Genomic DNA, 23,396 nt, shown 5'->3' with positions numbered 1-23,396 from the left:
GTGTAAAATGTATAAGTGTGCCCATCTAACCAGTCCAGAACCCCAAGAAAGCACAGCAGCGTATGAGAGAGAAATAGAAAAGACAGATGAAAAGCAGCTGGGCAACAAAGCCAGCGTGACTTAACAAAAGAAAGTACAAAGACCAGGAGCACACGAAACAGGGCGGACGCAGGCCTCTCGACGAGCTTTGCCGGGCTGCTTTTAAAGCTCAGGTCCCTCCTCCAGCCAGAACTCGCGCGATGGTTAGTCATTGAGTGGTGGACGTCGAGCCTCTAATGATGACTGACACCGGAACCAACCTATAGAAGAGAGGGGAACCAACCGAGGGAGGAGACATACGGGACAAACAAAGGGGAGAGAGAGAGAAACACCGGCCAGACACCCCATTATTGAGCCCTGTTAAAGACTGAAATAAAAATGCAGCTCTTTCTAATTGAATTGCAATTTCCATTTAAGATGTGCACTCTTAGAACTGTCTTTCAAGCATTGATGATCTTGTCAGATTATTAATCAGATTGTTTCAATCATATCATACAAGCAATTTCGAAACTTCTAAGAATCTTTTTTTCTGAAAATACAGTGCAGTGAAATCCTAATTTTCCATCGAAGCACAACTGTTTACATTATAGTCAGTCACAAATCTGTAATGGTTAAAAAGCGATTAGACTTATTGAGTCTTTCTGGGTTGTTTTGGAGCCTAGGGTTAATTTATGTCCCAAAGGATGAGAAATTGAATCAGAAGCTTGATCTGTAATTAACCCTTGTGTGGTGTTCAGGTCTGTGGGACCCACTTTTAATGTTTTACAAAAGAAAAATGATGCGATTTATTATTATTTCAACCTCAGATTCTTGGCCTTTGCTCGTTTTCTGGGAAGAACATATAAAATAACCCATTTTCAGTGTCTTCACTCTGTTCACCCCCCACACATTTATATTACACATGTGGTGTTGGGTGAACCTGCGGGGAGTAAAAGTGTGGAGGTGCTGTGTCCTTCACTCTGTTCTCCTCCTACATGGCCTGCTGTTAGTGTGTGTGTGTGTGTGTGTGTGTGTGAAGGTGGACAACATGGACAGGCTGCTGACTGGCTACAGCTGCTAAAGGAGAACCCTACTCTGGACACTTTTTTGATATTTTAAACATCTGGTACATATTGGTACTGGACTCTTTTAGATAAATTGTTATGGCTGTATTGATTTAAACAGACAATAATCCGGTGGGCCCACCAGACCACTGACTTACAAACACTTCAACACCACACAAGGGTTAATTTATTTGGCAGTGAGGATGTGTGTGGTGCTTCAAGAAGATAAAGTATCAGTTTTCATGCTCCTCCTTTTTGTGCCAAGGTGATGTTCACAGAAGCCGTTCTCGTTAAGGACGAAATGGATGATTTCTGATGTGGAAATTCTGGATTAAACCTATTTCTCTCCTTTCTCTCTCTCTAGTTGAAGTGGTGGTGGAATATGAGTATCAAGCCGCCCATGAAGATGAGTTGACACTCAAGCTAGGAGATGTAATCAAGAACGTGAGACGCATCGAGGAGGAGGGATGGATGGAAGGTGACCTGAATGGACGAAGAGGCCTTTTCCCAGACAACTTTGTGAAGGTAGAACTTGCACAGTTATTTCAGTTCATACCTGCAACTGAAAGAAGGATCTTCTTCTCACATAAAGACATTGATTATGGTCATGAATTAAATGAGCTGATTATCATAGAGCTTGTTTTATTCTCTATATTATCTGTCTTTTGGGGAAAGCTGCTCTCGATTACTTCCTATCCTGACTTTAGTGATGACAGTTTTTCATTATCTGTAATCTCAGTAATTTAGGGCTTGTTTTTCTTGGATATGGAGGTCCAGAAAGGGTAAGGAAGAGAAAAAAAACAGACAGTTCGCACGTGGAACATTTTGGAAGCATATTCATACACTATTTCACATAAATAGACAAACAAACAAATCAGTTAAGAGTCTATACCTTTAAGCAGATATAAAAATGAAGATGAACATGAGATCATAAGTTCATGTTAAACACACAAAGCATATCAGTTCAGTGTCACATTATGCATATACTGAAAGTGATTTCACTGTAGCATTAATTGCTAGCCTGGTGTACGCTAGTGTTCATTCATATATTTTTTAAGATGCATGTATAAAATGATTTTATGATAAAACATACTTCTTACAAGTTTCATTTAAGAACCTGTAAAAATGAAGATATTTTCAATGACAAATAGAGCTGTAATTGATTCATGAAAAGAGAGAAATCTGTAAAGCATTGAGAACAAACTTATAAAAGAAACTAACAACCAGAATGTCTCATATTTGAAAGCAATAATAAAATCTCACTATTTTAACACCTATGCATAGTACAGGGTGATTCAAAAAGATTCGTCCGATTTTAAAGCGCCATATTTTTACAACCGTGAGGTGCCTAGGAACCAATCACATACTAATTGAAAGAGGGGGGTCGTAGAGTTTCTGACTGTCAGTGGAAGATGGCTCCCTTCAGTCTGAGAGGAGATGAGACCCCTGAGCAGAAAGCGTTCTGCGTTCTCCACTTCAATAAGAGTGAATCCGTCATAACTGTGCAGTGTGATTTTCGTGGGCAGTGAAGCTCCAACAGCTCAGAGCGTTCGCCGTTGGTTCCACAACACTGGATGATCTCCGAAATCGCACTGAAAGAGCCGTGAGTGCAGCGACACCCGACATGCTCAATCCAGTATGGGATGAATTTGACTATGGTGTTGATGTTGTCTGTACAGCTGGAGGAGGTTCATACTGAGACCTTGTACAATTACATAATAAACTTTTTGCTCATTTAAACCATTTACAGTTCACTGCATTGTTCTGTAACGATTTACAAGTGAAATAAATCATTTTGAAATTGGATGAATCTTTTTGAATCACCCTGTATTTGTATGACAAAAATTCCAATAAACAGAAAATTACAGCTTATCATTTAATAACACTTCCATGTTTTTTTTACCATGTCCTAATTTCATGTTTCTAAAATACTGTAAGTAAAGCATTGGTTTAAGTTTTGGCGTCTAGTTTATAGCACTTCATTAAATAACAGTTATTAACTTGAGGTGATTATGATCCACAGAAATATATCAGATCTGACTTTATGTCAGCAGATACTCAATATCAAAAGACTCTGATTGGATTGAAGGGGTAAAAAAAACTGAACCGGAATATTTCTCATCCGATTAGTAATTGAGTAACATACCAATTATTTGACATTCAGGTAATCAGAGATTTTGTCAGATATGCAGCCGATTGCTATGAAAACTAAATAAGACCATAAAAACACAAAAAAGCATTTTGATCTTAGTTTTGACATGTATTATGCATTTCATGAAGAAAAGGCAAAGCCTTTGAAGCTTGGATTTTCTTTTCTCTATTAGCTTTTCCATTTTAGATACGACCATGAAATACCAGAATAATGACTAAAATGAAATGACAAATAGCTGTTTTAAATTTATTATTAGCTATTAATTATATTTTTATTTTTGTCACTAATGACTCGTGCTCATGTAAAAAAATGAAATTGCAAATGCAGCTGTTTTATTTCATTTTCAAATTTGGCAGGATATTTGCGCAGACATTTGGAAAAAGAAATGGCAAAAAGAGGTTTGAATTTAAATTTTGTTTCAATTTTAATTTCTTTTTTGGCCGGATTTGACTCCCATATCGTGTTAATACTGATCATAACAGCTAAAGGCTCAACATTTTGCTGCTCATATCTTCTCAACTCCTGGCGTTTTACAGTGCTCATAGATTTAAATGTCTGTAGAGTTTAGAAGTGATTGACACTTTCAGTGAAGATTGCACTTTGCCCTTAGGGTCCATATCACAAGGTACATAGAGGTTATTTTGTTTTAATGGCTTTCTGTTCAGAAGACACTTTTCACTAAAGTGTGAATTGAGGGTGTAACATGCACTGACCTGAAAACCTCACAGCTATGCGAAAAATTTGGCCTATGTTTGCGTCTTACCATGTGAGCTTACGGCCTGTGGCTTGTAAATCACTCTTGGGTTGTTTGGGATGGGGAGTTTAATTATATGTAATCTTCTTAAATTATGAGTCGTTTTTTCAAAGCAGCTTGTTTGACTTGTTTAAAAGACAGCGTCATGGCAGGGAGCTCATTTTTGATACTGTAGGTCATGAAGTGAATTGTAATTCACGAGCCGTTACTCCCTCGAGTCATTGCCCTCTTACTCCTCATTACCAGTGCTGTGTTGCAACATGGGTAGTTCTTAGCTCTCCAAACTGAACTTTGCTCCCGGATGGAGTTCGAAGTTTTGATTATCAGCTCTGAGCTGAGATAGAGATTCTCACAGAAAGCCATGGATAGCGAGGAGGTAAGAGACGTAAACTCTGATGATTTAAGACCAGGTAGGCAAACGTTGCCATATTGTGTCTGGTTTTAATGCATATTTCGAATGTTTTGTTTGAGGGTGTGGACAGATCCTTCTTTCTTTTGGTCTATTGTTTTGCTTCATCTCAGGTGTAATTGCTCTGTATCATTCCCCAGTTCTAAGGTGGAGCAGTCGAGAAAGAACATTAGCGTTTGAAGAGCTTGGACTTTGTACAATGTTAAGGCAAAGGAATTAGGAATGAGGAAAATTTAGAAATCCGTCTTTACCGATTGGATAGACTTGTTGATGGTAACTATATCTTTTTGTCTTACCTCAAGGGTTCCTGTATCTAGGTTTTTCTAGCATTGCTGTAGTCTTCTGTTATTGAATTTAAACCTCTCTTTCTCCGTGACGACACATTCCAAGATCAGGAAGGCTGGCCTTAAATCAGTTCTTTTTAGCAGGAAGTAGACAGGCTACACAAGTGCTCATTCAGCAGAGCGGACAGGAAGTTTTCAGCGGATGTAGCTTGTGGCAACCCCCATTCTCTGGTGGGGCTCCAGGAAGCCGAGGCCTTTGTGCCACATGCTTTCTTTTTTTTCCCTACTGACTTAATGCCTGTCTGATGACCGGGAGACTCTTCCTCAAACAGATGCATTCTCAGCATGCAGCAGAGTTTAATTGTTTAACAGTTTAACATCAAGACAGTTTCTTGTTAGATATGATGTAAAACCATCCATGTGAGGATCTAGAGAAAATGCAGTGAGTATCTGCTAAAACTGCTGTGAAACGGTAGTCAAAACCTCTTATTCTCCAGGGTATATTTTGGTTTTTCCATCTGAATTTACATGAACAAATCGTAAGGCAAATTATTCAGTAACTGCATGAAGTAAATGTAATTTTTTATTTTATTTTATTTTTTTTTTTTGTAAAAGCTCCCCTCAAATTAACAGAACATGTGTTTTATGATCACACATATTGCTATATGCTTACAATTTACTGCTGAAAGCCAAAAATCTTAGACACTCTTTGTATTATTTTATAAAAATAATTTTTACAGAGCAGATCACTGAAGAGACGCCATCTGTTTATAGTTTATAGTCCAGATTTGTGGAAAAACGGGTCGACTTTCAGTAGACAAAACATTGTGAGTTCAGCTTCTTTTATTATAAGGGTTTAAAATTACATCACCCATCTATTTGACTGGAAAGAAGACAGTTACAGCTCTCATACGACCCCCACCTTCTGAATGTAGCTTATGAAATATGAAAGTTATGAGGAATATGACGAAGTGCGTTTTGGAGCCACCGGTGGTCTCAAGGAGTTGAAGAGGTTAATTGACTTTATTAGTAGTTACAAATCACTGCTGTGGGAAGAAAACGTCATATCTCCATTTGTTGTTTTTCAGGTTTTGACAATTTGAATATACCTGTTACCCTTTACATTGTGTGTAAATTTAATGATGAATGTACTAAAATAAATGACCCAAAATGACTTGGGAAAACGTCTGGTTCCATTGACTTACATTGAAAGTAAAGTAGGTTTTTTCCTTCTCCTGTGAAGTTACCATTTTGGAGATACAAGGTTTTCTTCCGACATCAGCGAAATGCATTTTATTGGGGTACTCGTGACGATTCTGGCAAAACAGCGTTTTCCAGTTCGTCTAAAAATCTGAGGCTACTAGTGAAAAAGCTTCTATTTTGCATTCTGTTATAATTTAAAACTTTTTTTTTTTAATTACAACAATGAAATGATGAGAGCAACGGCTGCAAGTTGATTAAAGGGGAATTCCACCGATTTTTCAAATCTGAATCGTCCATGAGACAGTAAGGACAGTCTTTCAGAGTGGTTTGACATGCAGTGATTCATTTGTAGATTTTATATGTAATGTTGATGATGGTAAAATAGTCATAAATATGAAAATAATACATTTTCTTTGGGACTGTTTTACCTTACAGTGCCATGCATGTACCCCACTGCCATAAACAGATTAAAATAAATGGATTAAAGTACATTTTAAGCCAAACCTTTATCACAAAGCTGTCATAAAATGTGTCAGACATCATGCAGTGCATTCAGATCCATTTCATATAATAATGTTCTTTGAGGGAGCTTTCAGAGGTGGAACATCTGGTTCCTATCACCAGTAAAATAGTCAGTGTTAGAAATTTTGTTGACATCTTTAACATTTCTTCATTTTCCTTGTCATTTTGCCATGTATTAATGTTTTTATTTTAAATTTTCTGTTTGATTTTCAATGCGTTGTCAGATTTTGGACATTTTGGAACATTAAAGCTACTAGACTTGCACTATATTGTCAATATTTTCGATGATGTTAAAAATAAAAAAAATCATTGTTGTTGATTAGTTGGCTTGATGATCTTTGTGCACTCCATTTACTTCACCTGACTGAAATAGGAAAATACAGATGGCGGAGGCTACAGTACAGGGTTATTTGGGGACACTTGAGTTTAACAATTTCTTGTTAGATATGATATTAAACCATCCATGTGAGGATCTAGAGAAAACACGTTTGTGGCAGGAAATGTCAAAAGCTTAGCACATTTTAGTACATCTGTATACCCAGAAAAGCCTACCTGTGGCTTCAGACTGCAATCTGATAGCTGAGGTTTCCTACATTTTAAATAATTAACTGAACTTCTAAATAATGAATATTGCGCTGTTTCTGTAGTACAGACGTAGCTAGTGAACCCACAGTGCTGTTTGAATTGAGGGGTATTTCTTGTAGCCTGTAGGATCTGAACAGCACTATGTGGTGAACGACACCGATCAGGCATAACATTATGACCACCTCCTTGTTTCTACGCTCATTGTCCATTTTATCAGCTCCACTTACTATATAGGTGCACTTTGTAGTTCTACAGTTACAGACTGTAGTCCATCTGTTTCTCTGCATACTTTGTTAGCCCCCTTTCACCCTGTTCTTCAGTGGTCAGGACCCCCATGGACCCTCACAGAGCAGGTACTATTTGGGTGGTGGATCATTCTCAGCACTGCAGTAACACTGACGTGCTGGTGGTGTGTTAGTGTGTGTTGTGCTGGTACGAGTGGATCAGACACAGCAGTGCTGCTGGAGTTTTCAAACACTGTGTCCACTCACTGTCCACTCTATTAGACACTCCCACCTTGTCAGTCCACCTTGTAGATGTAAAGTCAGAGACGATAGCTCATCTGCTGCTGCACAGTTTGTGTCGGTCATCCTGTAGTCCTTCATCAGTGGTCACAGGACGCTGCCCACAGGACACCATTGGCTGGATATTTTTGGTTGGTGGACTATTCTCAGTCCAGCAGTGACACTGAGGTGTTTAAAACCTCCAGCAGCACTGCTGTGTCTGATCCACTCAGACCAGCGCAACACACACTAACACACCACCACCACCACATCAGTGTTATTGCAGTGCTGAGAATGATCCACCACCTAAATAGTACCTGCTCTGTGAGGGTCCATGGGGGTCCTGACCACTGAAGAACAGGGTAAAAGGGGGCTAACAAAGTATGCAGAGAAACAGATGGACTACAGTCTGTAATTGTGATAAAATGGACGATTTTATTGCTGCAATATTGTCCCCTCATATATTTTATTACAATGTCTTTATCAAGATATGAGTTAAGAGCAACGCAGATGACCACCTTCATTGAGAATTGGCCCAGGATTAAAGGGGAACAAAACTCAGAATCTCTCACTGTTGCTGTAATTGAGGATTTCCGTGTTCACTGCTTTGTGTTTGTTTTGAGGACACAGAGGAACTTGGATGAAGGATGAAGGATATTTCACACATTATGATTAGTCATACTGAAGAAAGGAAGTGCCAGGGTGGTTTTTGTTTGGCTTTTATCTTGAGTGTATTGTCAACAGTGGGCATGTAAGTTTAAGCGTTTTTTGCGTTCATATGTGGGGCCAAACTTACATGGAGGCTGTGAGTATCTTTGCAGTCTTTGTGGTTTGGAGAAACTAAATGATTTTAAATTTTAGTTGGACTATTTGTTTTCAACACCTGAAATGCATAACGAGGAATTTATAACATGTATACTTTCATTACCTCCCTGTTTTTGAACTGTATGAACTATGAAACTGGGTGTCTTTATTTTTTTATTATTTTTTTTATAAAGCTTTTACAATCTTTACATTTGGATCTCAAAATGAAACAATTCTGTAATCTGTAATTCTCACTAAATCACAGCTACATATATTTATTCTGGTGCTGTTCTTTAAATTTAGGAAGTGAAGAAAGAACCAACGAAAGAGGTGTCGAAGGAGGTCAAGGAAGTCAAGGAGGTGAAGGATGCAAAGGATGTAAAGGATGTGAAAGAGGTGAAGGAGGTAAAGGAGGTGAAGGAAGACTCTCAGCCACAGCGCAGGTCGGCAGGGAACGTAGCCAGTCTGGTGCAGAGGATCAGCACTTATGGCGTCCCAACAGGAGGCCTAGGCCTCCAGCCCCGCGCCTCCAAAAAGAGTAAGTCTCTAGTGCCTGTAGTCACTCGTATTCCAGTCCTCTATGAAGATGAGCGCTGTTATTGGATTCCAAATGAAGTGTTAGTTTTATGGTTTTAAATACAGTTCCTTGTCAGGTGACCTGTCCTTTTGAGAACCTGCTGGTTTGCCTGCAAAGTCCATTTAGGGAGAGTAGAGCAAAACCTAATGAGGGGGTAAAACAGCGTTATTTTTGCAGTGTTTTCACATATAGTTTGTTTCAAATTAAGCGAACAGAGTTCTGTGAAAGGGCATTTTGAGTGTCTGAAGTGGACTTAGACCACTGAGTCATGGTTTCTTTTGCATATGTGAACATGTCAAACGAGCTCAGACCCCTATAAACGGCCCCAAAAACTAACCGAACTGAGACCACCTCTCGATATGGTCTCAGTTCAGCAAAAATGACCCTGTGTGTCAGCTGCAGTGGGTTCCGTTTTCGGCTGTGCTCCTCACTGAACTCCACCCAGTGAAAACCTTCGTCAGCGGTGAATTTTCATTCATTCAGCGTGAAAGCAGCTTAAACTTGCGTTGTGTGCCGAGCTTCAGCTTTTAACACGGTAAAATCACACGGGCTCTCGCATCTTATCACTTTAATATGTCTGCGCTGCTGTCTTGTCCCACATAATGGGCAGGCTTTATCCTGTAGAGCCTTATAAATGATCCCTGGTAGTCTGTTTTACCTGCTGAAGTGCTGAAAGACTGTGGCTATGCGTACAGTACACATCAAGGTCTTCACCCTGAAGCTAAAGTGGACTGGGCCAGTTTTGTTTTCACAATGCAAAAATTAATCAAACCACAAAACGAACTACAAACAAACCAAACTCGAGAGGTGCTCCCACGTCGGTTCACTTCGAAAGGTGCTCTCAGTTTGATTTGTTTTTAGGGCCGTTTAGAGGGTCTGAGTTTGTTTGCCGTGTTCACATACGCAAAAGAAACCATGACTCGGCGGTCTCAGTCCACTTCAGACACTGGAACGGCCCAAAGTGTGAAAACGCCCTTAATGTAGTTAAACAACTTCACTTAAAACATTTACGTTTTTTCTTTTTTTTTTTCGATTACTGAATTGTTTGTATAAGATTTCAGTTATTTTGTTTTCATCTGCCTTTTGGTGGCAGTAATATAGTACTATTTTTCAAGCCTATGAACTCCTCAAAGAGGCCCAGCTAAAGGACAGCCGCCTCACAGAAGAGTTGGTTTTAACAAGGTGTTGCATAGGAGAGTGCATTCTGACTCATTTTGATATTCAAGTATCCTTAAGAGTTAACAAACGAATATCTGGTTAATCACAAGAAACGTTAAACAGATATTTTACTTGTCGCTGTTGTCAGAAGAAAACCTTGTATCTCCAAAATGGTAACTGTACAGGAGAAGGAAAAAACACACTTTACTTTTAATGTAAGTCAATGCAACCAGACTTTTTTCCAAGTCGTTTTGGGTCATTTCTTTTAGTCCATTCATAATGAAATTTACAAACAACATAAAGGACAACAGGTATTTTCAAATTATGTAAAAAACTGAAAAACGACAAAAATGGAGATACGAGGTTTTCTTCCGACAGCAGCGATATGCTTTGGTTTATTCTGCAACAGTCTGTGTCATGTTAACCAGAATGTCTTTCTTTTTGTAAAAATAACAGCAACATTATTTCCTATAGCATGTAGTCCTGCATTATGTGCAAAAGTCATGTTTTTTTGATGGAGTCTTTCAAATCTATTGTAGTGTTGGCAGTAAATGTCAAGCAGGCACAGTTAAAAGAAACAGAATAGAGACTAGGCGACTGAACGCCGTGTCTGTTTTTTTCCCCATGTGCAAAACAGCAGGGGGACTTTTTGCCACCCACCGAGTTATTTACTTTAAATATTTACTTTGGGTGAATGGTTTCCCTGATCTTGTGTTTGGTGGGATTCCTATCAAGAACTCTTATCAAAAACCTGTATTTAGCGACTAACGGGAACACTATTCTGTACACCGATCAGGCATAACATTATGACCTCCTTGTTTCTACGCTCATTGTCCTTTTTATCAGCTCCACTTACTATATAGGTGCACTTTGTAGTTCTACAGTTACAGACTGTAGTCCATCTGTTTCTCTGCATACTTTGTTAGCCCCCTTTTACCCTGTTCTTTAGTGGTCAGGACCCCCATGGACCCTCACAGAGCAGGTACTATTTGGGTGGTGGATCATTCTCAGCACTGCAGTAACACTGCTGTGGTGGTGGTGTGTTAGTGTGTGTTGTGCTGGTCTGAGTGGATCAGACACAGCAGTGCTGCTGGAGTTTTTAAACACTGTGTCCACTCCCTGTCCACTCTATTAGACACTCCTACCTTGTCAGTCCACCTTGTAGGTGTAAAGTCAGAAACGATAGCTCATCTGCTGCTGCACAGTTTGTGTTGGTCATCCTCTAGTCCTTCATCAGTGGTTACAGGACGCTGCCGGCTGGATACTTTTGGTTGGTGGACTATTCCCAGTCCAGCAGTGACACTGAGGTGTTTAAAAACTCCAGCAGCACTGCTGTGTCTGATCCACTCAGACCAGCACAACACACACTAACACACCACCACCACAGCAGTGTTACTGCAGTGCTGAGAATGATCCACCACCCAAATAGTACCTGCTCTGTGAGGGTCCATGGGGGTCCTGACCACTGAAGAACAGGGTAAAAGGGGGCTAACAAAGTATGCAGAGAAACAGATGGACTACAGTCTGTAACTGTAGAACTACAAAGTGCACCTATATAGTAAGTGGAGCTGATAAAATGGACGATGAGCGTAGAAACAAGGAGGTGGTCATAATGTTATGCCTGATCGGTGTGTATATTACTATTGTGATTATCTGTATCACCTTGTCCAAAAAACTGTGTGTGATTGTCGATTGAGCCATTCTAATATGTTGTAGTGGTCAGTTAATTAAGTTACCTTCAGTAATCCAGTCTTCTAGAAGTAATTAGGTTTTTCTGCAAGACATTTAATCGTTCTGTGGTGGACACAGATCTCAAAAATCGGGTTCTTGCAGAACTCTGACATTAGCTGTGTTGTCAACCCTCCAGATGAGATTATATTGCTATATTAAGACAGTCTCTTCACCTTACCTTGCTGACTCAGTTGGCACTTGATGTAAAAACATTTCATGACTTACACAACGTCGTCACTCAGAACTGGTTTGTTGTGTTAACCAAAACCAGGAAACTAAATGAGAAAAGCCATTGGCTTGTTGCGCAGGGTGACTTACCCGCACACCTTCCTCATCGCTCATAGGCCGTTATGATTTTCTTTCGTGTGAAGAGGTTGAACTTGAAATGGGAAGCTTCAGCTTTGCCTCTATTAAAAGTAACTAGTTTCATTTCCCTTAAACTTGGCCGACTCTATATTTAGAGCCGGTCGCCTTCGACGGGCGGCGCTGATGGATTGAATGGTGATTTGTATTTTGTTGCAGTTGTTGAAGTTTTAAACGGTGAACAGTCTTAAACATCACGTTCTACGTTTTTTAACATAAGAAAACTAGACATTTCTGAGGATGTTAAATAGTGACACACTACTCTGTTGTATTCAGTCAGTATACACCGATCAGGCATAACATTATGACCACCTCCTTGTTTCTACACTCATTGTCCATTTTATCAGCTCCACTTACTATATAGGTGCACTTTGTAGTTCTACAGTTACAGACTGTAGTCCATCTGTTTCTCTGATACTTTGTTAGCCCCCTTTTACCCTGTTCTTCAGTGGTCAGGACCCCCATGGACCCTCACAGAGCAGGTACTATTTGGGTGGTGGATCATTCTCAGCACTGCAGTAACACTGCTGTGGTGGTGGTGTGTTAGTGTGTGTTGCGCTGGTCTGAGTGGATCAGACGCTCTGTGTTCGAAGAGATTTAGAAAGAAATGTCTGAACGCGGCCGCAGGAGAACGAGGCTGCAGTGTCAAAGAACAGTTAAAAGTCTGAAGGCAAAGTTTAAAAAATCTGAGGATGCGAACCAAAGAAGTGGCCGCGCCCTTTTTATGGCGAGCTTGAACACAGTCAGGGTGATGAGCCCAGCTGTCAGTCAGTGAAGCTTCATGATGGCTCCTGTGATGCTGGCCAAGATGAAGCTGATCCTCCGGGAGCGACTGGAGTTCGTTCATAGTCATGATTGTTTACCTCTGGATGAGCCGTGAAGCAGCGTGAAGCTCTGTTCTTTTGCGCATGTGGGTCGGTTTAGGAGCTGATCTGTTCAGACTGATGACTCATACAGATCGCATTTAAAAGATAATCTGAACAGCCAAACAAAAAAATCGGATTTGGTCAGAAAATCAGATTTGGAGCACTTTTACCTGCTCTGTGAATGGAGCCTAGAAGTCCAGCGATGACGAGACAGTTGTGTTAATAACACACAAAACATTCTACACGGGTGTTCATTTTACTCCACCTAAGGAAATGCAGTCGGTAAAATGAAGCACTCCAGCACCGTACATTGTGTGTCTGTCTTCTTATGCATGTACACCTGGTCCCAAGACTTAAGTAGAGTGTTATTCTGACAGTAAACATTTTTGAGGCTCGTTCCTCCATCTAACTGCTAAATCTACTGCCATTTTTAGAGGAAGTCTCAACGACACGTTTTTTTTTTTTTAACCCGATTTTCCCCCCAATTTAGTCGTCTCCAATTCCACCCGCTAGTTAGGACTCCCCCAGTCACACGATGCTATCAACGCTAGGAGGGTGAAGGCTAACACAGGCTTCCTCCGAGTCCTCTGAAGCCAACCACCGCTTCTTTTCGAGCTGCCGCTCACGTAACGTCATTGGACAGCCGAACGCGCTCGGAGGAAAGCACCAACCTCCAGATCTGTTACGTCAGCTAACAGACGCCTGCGCTGACTAGCATCGCGCTGAGTGATGGGGGGAGAAGGAGGGGCCATCCTACCCACCCAGAGAGAGCGAGGCCAATTGTGCTCTCTCGGACTCCCGGCTACGGATGGCTGTAGCATCACCAGGGATCGAACTCGCGATCTCCTGATGATAGGGCCAACGCTTAGACAGTTGCGCCACTCGGGAGCAACGACACATGTTTTGAGACATTCCAAACGATCTCATTGGACATGCTGTGCCGTTGAAATGCACTCTGGGCCAGATGTATCTACGAGCACAGGTGCAGCGCAAAATATCCCTCAATAAGACCACATTATATAGCTGCAATATGCACCCACAATGCACTTGAATTTAACATTTGAATTAGCCACACACACAAACTACTCGATCGTGAGGTGCAGTGAAGCTACAGAGCCGTCAACAAGCTTGAAAACAAATTGAATGTTCAATGATGACGAGATAGCAGTGTTGATAAGTGAAGTTCTTTACCTCCTAAACGTTCTACAAGGGCGTCATTTTATTAACAGTTTGTGAAAAGATAACACACATATTACAACCGCATCTCTTCATGTTGCCCACCTGTCTTCTTACACATGTACATCTGATCTCAAGACTTTAAGTAGTGTTATTTTGATGGTAAACATTTTTTGAGGTTCATTCCTTCCTCTAACTGCTAAATCTACCAACATTTTTAATGTAAGTCTCTCGACAACACGTCTTTTGAGACATTCAGAAAGATCTAATTGGACAGACTGTGCTTTTAAAAACACTCTCTGGGCAGAGAACTTGTAGAGGGGAGAATTACCACTTCGTAATGTCTTCCTGGTTTGAATGGGTTAATATGGCGCATTTGAGTGAAATCCTAGTTTATAAATGCTCAAACATTTTTAATGTAAAAGAATACATTTATTCCCTGAACACAGAACAGCATAAAACATTTTAACACCGCTTTTATATTTTTAAGAGCTTTTAAACTCGAGATATACGAGTTTAAAACGGCGCCTTATGTATGTCTATGACGTATGTGAGCGCGAACAGCCAGTGAGCTGCTCCGCTCGCCAACCGATCAGCACTCAGTAGCAGCAATGCCTGCCTTCTGCTGCCCAAAACCTATTTGTTGTAGAAATAAGGAAACAGGTGAGTTTTCTTTGTTTTTTTAGTGAAATCCATCCTTCTACTTTCTAAAATTAAAGGAAAGTTTCGGGGCGAGTGATTAGAAACTATTTTAATTTTTTGTTTCTAGCCATTGAGCTCCATTTACTCCCTTTCATTGAGGACTCGCTCGTGGGCGCCCTCTGCTGTTTTTCAGTCCTGTTTTAAATGTAACGGGGGGAATAGGAAGTGGCCAGCCTCATCATAAACCAGCTCTGCTCCGGGCCGGGTGTATCTGTGAGCACAGGTGCACCACAAAATTTCAAACTACTCGGTCGTGAGGTACAGAGTTTAAAAGAGGCAGTGAAATAACGGAGCCGTCAACAAACTCGATGTAAAGCAGAAAATGAAAGTTCAACAGTGATGAGGTGACGATGTTAATAAATAAAGTTCTCTTCCTCCTAAAAATTCCCAGGGGGGCGTCATTTTACTCCAGCTAAGAAGAAATAGGTTGTGAAACATGCGCACGCATATTGTGACAGCATCTTTTCACGTTTCCTCTTTTTCACTCAATCAGTCGACCTTTATTTAACCTCGGAGAACGTTGAGGGTGACCCTCATTCACGATGAGTGCTTATACGTGTACTCAATAATCCGATTGTAATTGGATTTCTGCAGTCATCCGATTATTCAAATGGTCATGTAAACAGCACACTCCGATCTAGATTTTAGCTCAGTAATCAGATTTCTCAGTGCATGTAAACTCTTACTCTGACTTCTATCGGATTTCTCAGTCTGCACTTGGGCGAGATCAGACAGTGGATGTCGTGAGACGCAGCAAAACACTTTTGGAGCGACGCTGAAACCAAACACGAAATAAAGGATTTCAAAATTCTTCGTCTTCTAGATGATGTGTGTTCATATTTTCAGGTAAAGTGGCATGAAGTTTGAGTTTTACGTTATGTTTGTCATCATCATCATCTGATTACTCAAGACGTGGTGATCGGATTACTGATAAAATCTGATTTTCTGCAGTTATCGCATTATTAAGTGCATGTAAACGCACTCAATGTTGCAGGGTTGATGCAGGGAAAAGGGATTGATTAATGTGTAAAAACATATAAAAACGTCAAATAATAAAAGTGAATTTAATAATAAAAAGGACTCAAATCAGGTAAGTATAAAACACACGAACATCTGATCTCAAGACTTTAAATAGTGTTATTCTAAAATAAACACAGTTAAACCGCTTTGTCTGCTTCCATTTTAAAAGAAGTCTCTCAGCAACAGGTCTTTTGAGACCCTAAAGCAATTTTAGGCTGAAAATGTAATCAGCCGTATTTTTTTTTTACTTTTTTGGCATGATTTTCCCAGTTTTGGCCTCACAATGCATATGAAGGAAGAGAAACACATTTTGTGCTTTACTGTGCACACGGTCTGTAAACTGCATGTTCAGGCTCAGCTTCCCAGTTTCGTACACAACATGATCCCCAAATGGCTCAGTAATCAGACCCTCAGCGTATGGCGTAAACCAGGCTCCAGACCATTTAATAATATTATTTTTGGGCTGGGACTCTAGTTTGCGGGGTGTTTTGTCTAATGCAGGCTGGGAGATATGTCTGGAAATAGGAATGTCGGTGGAGCATGCTACTGTGTTTCTCCAAAGTGTGAATCATCTGAAAAAATGTGCCCTGACAGGGTGTGGTGTCGGTTGTGTGTGTTCATGTGTGCATGTGTGTTTGTCTGAGCTCCATTTCCTGCACCTTTTCCCCGAGCCCTCTACAGGTAGTCATGGGGCATAAACCGCAAAGTGCTTGATTGCTATTGGTTGAGCCGTTTCAAGCCAGAACCTCCGTATGTCTGTTGCAGAACCGAAGAAGCGTCAGTGCAAAGTGCTTTATGATTACGTGCCTCAGAACGAAGATGAGCTGGAACTGAAGGTGGGCGACATCATCGAAATCACTGAAGAGGTAAGGAGCGTTCAAGCTCTGCTGCAAAGTGTGCAAGTTACGACTTGATCCTGTCTGTGCTCTGCATTGTGCTAAAAGTTTTTGCACACGTTTAATGTCCTGTTTGGAGATTGTTTTTGCAAAAAGTCTGTTTGCTTGTGCAAGAGTCCATGTAGATAAAATTAATGCGTGTTAACCACAGTCTCCGTTATTCCTGTAAAAATAAGATGTAATCGGTTTTCTTTCCTGCTATGATTGTTACAGCACTGTGAGGCCAGACCTGTGAGTTATGTATTATAAAACAGTGCTCATATTTGATTTTTGATTAATAAACAGCTGAAACTGCTGCTGCCAGGACTTGTGGAGACCGGAGACTGTTATTCTGTCATTCTGTCAAATAATTTTTTGTCTTACAGCGAATGTACAGCAATTATAGCATATTTTAAAGGAATGCTTTATGCTTAAAAGATCTCTTAAAATAATGTAGCGATCAGACTGTTAGTATGATGTCATTCCCGTAATGCTGATCAAACCCTGATGATTATTCATATTAGTAAATGTGTCCTTAACAGCAGTCATGCCTCTTGTGCAGGAGCAATAATAGACAGTGCTGAGTGTGTGTATTTCGTAGGTGGAGGAAGGCTGGTGGAGCGGAACCATGAATGGGAAGTCTGGCCTTTTTCCCTCTAACTTTGTCAAAGAAGTCGAGATGAGCGAGGAAGCAGAAAGCAACGATGCGCCTGATGAGCCAGGTACTTTTCACAAACCTGTATGCTGCTTTAGCTTCTTCTCCATTACAGGGCATGTCATAACAGGAACGTGCTCAAAGGAGGCCTCTGTTAGTGGATTTGTGTGTGTGTGTGTGTGTGTGTGTAGCTTGATACTGACACGCACTCGCAGTTTGATCTTGCAGTTTGATGCACGACTTGAAGTTTTAATTGGGGCTTTTTGTAGGAGTAAACACCCAGGAGGCTTTGCTGTTGTCTGAGTGTTTATTTCATGTGGTGAAGTGATGCTTGTAGTGTTTAAACAGAGCTGAGTGCTAAATGACTGGTCATGGGGGTTTATTCCAGCAGGAGCAAATTTCAAGTAAATAAAAGATTTCTATGGTGCAAAGAACATCACGCTTATTACTCGTTGGCAGTGTTGTGTTAAAAGGGAATTCCGCCACTTTAAATATTTATTTTGGGTGAATATTTTCCCTGATCTTGTGTTTGGTGGGATTCCTATCAAAAACTCCTATCAAAAACCTGTATTTAGCAACTAACGGGAACCCTATTCTGTATGTCGCTATCGTGAAGATCTTAAATACCGTCTTTAACCTGTATCACCTTGTCCAAAAAACTGTTTGATTGTTGATTGAGCCATTCCAGTATGTTGTAGAGGTAAATTAATTAAGTTACCTTCAAAAATCCACAAATAAAATCAGCATAGTTCTGTTGCTGAGATGTAAACCGTCATTCATTGAAATGGTTCATTGTAGAGAAACTTTCAGACTGGTATTTGTTCACAGGGATGATGATAGGAACCAGGGGTTGCAATGTCAGCCGCACAAATAGTGATTTTATTTACTGTCCAAAACGAACAGGGACCTATGAGTTTTTATATGTAATGCTGATGATGATAAATTAGTGATAAATCAGAAAAAAATACATTTTTATTGATACTAGTTTGCCATGCAAAGCCCTGCATGCACCTCTCCACCATACATGTAATTAAGCAGTCGTGGGCTGGAGGTTAGGGAACCAGCCTTGTGACCAGAAGGTTGCTGGTTCGATCTCCTGAGCCAACAGTGCGTGACTGAAGTGCCCTTGAGCAAGGCACCTAACCCCCAACTGCTCCCCGGGGCACTGTGGAAAGGGTTGCCCACCGCTGTGCTCACTGCCCCCTAGTGTGTGTGCATTCACTAGTGTGTATATGAGTGCTTGACTGCACAGATGGGTTAAATGCGGAGGTGAAATTCCCCGTTGTGGGACTAATAAAGGGGAACTTCAAAAGCCATGTCTTTTAGGCCATAATCTTATCTCAGAACTATGGTGAAACGATGACAGACATCAGGAGGCGTATTCGTAACCATTTCATGTAATAGCTTTCTGCGAGGGAGCCTTTGTATGCATTAAACTTCTCAGACATCTGGTTCCTATCACCACCACTGTGAACAATTCTCACTCGGAACGTTTTTGTAGAGCGAAGCGTTTCATGCCACTGTAAATAACTTGGTTTATTTCTTAATTTGATTATGCAGAAATTTTGATAAAAAATTTATGAAATTCCACTATAATAGATATGCAGTCTTATACTGATTATTATACAACAGTTCGTTCCGGCCACGCGAGCTGATTGGTTGAGAAGCGTTCTATCTATCTAGAAGCGTTTTTTCCACAAACACTGTATCACTCCGCTGAGACGCCGTTGCTAAGCAACGAGTTCGACAGCTGTAGGAGACGCTCAAGCCATTTGAACGTTTTTACTTTGCGCACAAACAGAAAATGGATACTTTTAAGATCACATTTGACCGACAGCCGATTTGGTCAGACTCTGAAGATGAGACGACACTAAATTCCCAAACCGTCATCACCACTGAGCAGCTTTTCAGTCGTCAGCTGTGACAGAAGAACAGCTGAACAACCTGGAATCAGCCAGAAATGAACCCAACACCATTCGCCAAACGTGTAGTCTGATCTTCAGAGTCTGACCAAATCAGACTGAGCCATAAACTGCTGCAATAAAAACAAAAAAGCTACCGGCTCCCGAGTGGCGCAACCGTCTAAGCGTTGGCCCAATCATCAGGAGATCGCGAGTTCGATCCCTGGTGATGCTACAGCCGTCCGTAGCCGGGAGTCCTAGAGAGCACAATTGGCCTCACTCTCTCTGGGTGGGTAGGATGGCCCCTCCTTCTCCCCCCATCACTCAGCGCGATGCTAGTCAGCGCAGGCGTCTGTTAGCTGACGTAACAGATCTGGCGGTTGGCGCTTTCCTCCGAGTGCGTTCGGCTGTCCAGTGACGTTGCGTGAGCGGCAGCTTGAAAAGAAGCGGTGGTTGGCTTCACAGGTCTCGGAGGAAGCCTGTGTTAGCCTTCACCCTCCTAGCGTTGATAGCATCGTGTGATTGGGGGAGTCCTAACTAGCGGGTGGAATTGGAGACGACTAAATTGGGGAGAAAAATCGGGTAAAAATAAAAAAAAAACAAAAAAACAAAAAAAAAGCTGCTCAGTGGTGATGACAGTTTGGGAATTTAATGTAAGGAGCTGGAGAACGAACTGCCGGCTGTGCAGTGAGTGGGTGGAGTTCGTTACTCTGACGTAGCAACAAGCTGCTTGTTAAGGAACTATAATTTGATGAAGGAACTGCAACATTAAAACGTATTAAACGCCGCGTTCACGACCCAGTTTATTAATTTCTTACTTTATTTATTTAACTGTTGTATTAAAGCAATAGAACACTCGGTCATGTGTTATCGTGATTAACATCACGGCTGTGGTGATATTTTGCGATAACACACTCCCTCTTGTGTTCTATTGCTTAAATGTAGAAGCCTTGGGCATCTTTCCATACGTGAACGTCAGAGCTGTTTTTCTGAGAACATGCTAACTAGTTGGCATGCTGGCTAGCTAGCAGTCTGCAGCAGAAACAAACTTATTTTGACTGCACTTGGGGTTTAAACTGATATTACTGCCTCAAATTGCAAGAGTCTCACAAGCTCTGCTACCTCACAGTCTTCAATGAATCCAATATACAGAGCTGCCAGCTGGGTGTGACAGGCTAGCATTTAGCTTGATAAACAAGCGTCCTTACGGAAGTCCATGGGTTTATAAAAGTAGTAAACAGGTCGATTGTTTAAATGACTTCTCTGTTTTTGAATATTTGAATGCCTTAAATATTATGGAATATTTATTGCAGCCCTTATTGTGACATTTATCACGTATTGTAAAGTGTCATGGTGTTATATTTCTGCCCTGTTGCCCACTTTGTGTTTGTATGTGTGTGTGTCTGTGTCTGTGTCTGACCACAGACAGCAAAGACGAGCTCATGAGTCCGACTTCCCCTGGAAATGGGGTCATTGCTCAGCCTAAAAAGGTCAAAGGGGTCGGGTTCGGAGATATTTTCCGGGAAGGCTCGGTGAAGCTGAGAGTGCGACTGCCGTCAGAGTCTGAGGAGAAGAATGAAAAGGTAAGCTTAGTTTAATTTCACTGCACTGCATAACACAATACCAAGACTCAGGAGGCCTGCAGCACTGCACGGTTAACAGCAGGTGAAACTCTAAAATACTGTTATAATTTTAGAGCTTGTTTCACAAAAAGTCAAGTCAAGATACTTTTATTGTCATTCCATCTATGTACAAATAAAGTGGAGCGAAGTTAGGTTCCTCCGGGACCAACATGGTGCAACATGGAGCAAAAATACAGTACAGACAAACTGCAAACGTGCAGACGTAAGTGTGCAAACATTAAACTAGAAACAATACAATAAATAAAACAGACTTTAGACACAGTAAACAGACAGGACAGCGCAGCACCGACACAGCACTCATTTCTGAGCATGAGGTAGTGAGAACAAGGTGCAGAGATATTTAACATGCTGTGATAAGTAGGTATACGCAGTCAAATTATGACATATGTGAGCACAGCAGTTACTGAGGTAGAAATATACAGTACTTGAGTAGAATACAGTATTAGCAGCAATGTTCCAGATAGCACAATAACATGAGTTTCTTATCCGGATCATATGTGGATGTACTTTGGCTGTATTCCATTTACACTATTCAATAAATTGTGTCCTGAGTGTGACCCGATGAGGTTTTTTCTTTCTGGTAGCTTAATGTAAACATAGTTTCTCACCTGTTACTACCAGTGTATTAAATACTGTCAAATACTGGAAAAAAAACCATTTAAAACCAGAAACTGCTTGTCTGCGTTGGTGGAGGGGAAGGCTTCGTGTTGCAGCTGCTGAGATTTCTGCAATGGTCAGCTTCACTACTGCCCAGAGGACACGAAAGAGAAGTGAAGGCTTATGTTACTGTATGCGGATGTAGAAAACGCATTCCATTTACACTTTTTTGAATGTGTTGAATTGTTTGAGGGATCCAATCACAGTCTGATCACAATGCATCCTGGGTGCATTTAGAACTGACTTTTGTGGGGTCAGATTGTTTGGTGCACAGTGTAAACAGCCTCATAGTGGCTGCTATATTCTAGACTACTTTCCCTCAATAGGAGCTTGTTGCACTACAAAAACTGGCCTGTCAGTCACTGGATTTCAGCACAGTCGTACCATCTACTATAGATTTGTTCTGAGTCTGTGTGTTTTCTGTTCTTGTGCTAGATAAAGGGAAACTCATTGAAATTAAAGTGTGTGGTAATCAACCATGCACTGTATATACTACAGAAAACGCTGAAAGCGCTGGAGTATTCCTTTAAAGGGCCCAGATTGTGCATTTTTCTTTCATTTTTATATTTTACAAATAAAAAATAAAGTATAAAAATATTTTCCAGTCTTTCTTAATCCCTTAGAATTAAACCTGCTGTTTTTGTTACTGTGCCTTTAAAAAGTAACTACACACCACTATGTTCAGCTAACTCCACCCCTGCCTCAGCTTGAATAAAGTGCTCAAAAATGGGAGGGGCACTGCAGTAATCTACGGGTTTGGAGGTGGGGCTGCTAGGAAAACCAGGTGGGCTGGGCCACTGTGGAGAGTGACAGAAGCAAACGGCACTTTTGCAACTGAGAGGTCTGAATGGCAGAACATTCCCTAAAACTGTGACAGCTTCTAATTATCTGTTCAGCAGGTCCACATTCAATATAACCTGAGTCCTGATTTCTTAGATGCACTGAATTCCGAATGAATGAAGTGGATTTCTTTGAACTGTCTAAGATTCGTTCAGTTTGACATCAAGGTCACAGACTGCATCACCAGTCAGCCGGGGTTGCTGCAGTGGCCCTAAATCCTTACGTTCTGCAAGCTGTTCATGACACTTGCTGGTGTTGCATCCGGTTCAGTTCCCAGTCAAATTCCCGTTTCCCTTGGTCACCACACTCACTGAACAGAAATCGAAGACAAGCAACATTGGAACTACGGAAAGCGGGAAAAAAGTTTGAGAAAGGCTGTACGGACGAAAGGTTGACAGTCAGTAACAATGGCCATTTAACATTAACCTTTCCTGAACCGTTTTGCTTTCCATAGTTCCTGTGTTGTTTACCATTGATTTCTGTTCAGTGAGTCGCACCCGAGAGTTTGAGTTGTGAAGGGAAACATGAATCGGATGCACCACCGGCAGCTTTATGGAGACTTGCAAGAATCCTCACTTAATCAGTACAGACAGCTGGCAAATATGGCTGGCTTTCATATTTGAGTGCGGCACAAGTTGGGCGTCACCAGGGGGCGGTAACGTTGTTTGACTGATTTGCATACTGTGACATGACTGAAGTACCAAGACACATCTTCCACGCCTATAGCAGAGTTGAACCAGATGGGCGCTGCAGAGGCAGAGCTGACCACGATAAAAATGATGTTTTTACAGTTTGGAAAGATGTTTCACATTTTAAGCAAGGCTGGTGAATTTTATTATTACAGAGCAATGCGTTTCATCTGGTCTTAGGGTGGAGTTACTCTTTAAAACTGATATATGTAAGCAATCTTTGTTCTGATTGGCTGCCCTGTATT

The 23,396-nt window shown here is 41.0% G+C and overlaps 1 protein-coding gene across 2 annotated transcripts in view; it reads left to right on the top strand.

Moving 5' to 3' along the window:
* LOC118815286 (CD2-associated protein) overlaps positions 1–23,396 on the top strand; it is a 97,148-nt gene that overhangs the window by 28,686 nt on the left and 45,066 nt on the right. Inside the window, exons 2-6 of one of the 2 annotated variants that reach the window (XM_036581304.1) lie at positions 1,447–1,607; positions 8,602–8,836; positions 16,657–16,757; positions 17,368–17,488; positions 20,748–20,905. In XM_036581304.1, the coding sequence (XP_036437197.1) occupies positions 1,447–1,607; positions 8,602–8,836; positions 16,657–16,757; positions 17,368–17,488; positions 20,748–20,905 (776 nt within the window). Of the gene's footprint in view, positions 1–1,446; positions 1,608–4,271; positions 4,365–8,601; positions 8,837–16,656; positions 16,758–17,367; positions 17,489–20,747; positions 20,906–23,396 lie in introns of those variants that run through there. The other variant, XM_036581305.1, reaches the window with a different exon arrangement.

Source organism: Colossoma macropomum, unplaced genomic scaffold (assembly GCF_904425465.1).
Source record: "Colossoma macropomum unplaced genomic scaffold, Colossoma_macropomum, whole genome shotgun sequence".
In the NCBI taxonomy this organism is placed as follows: domain Eukaryota; kingdom Metazoa; phylum Chordata; class Actinopteri; order Characiformes; family Serrasalmidae; genus Colossoma; species Colossoma macropomum.
This window is presented reverse-complemented; position numbering and strand designations above follow the sequence as displayed.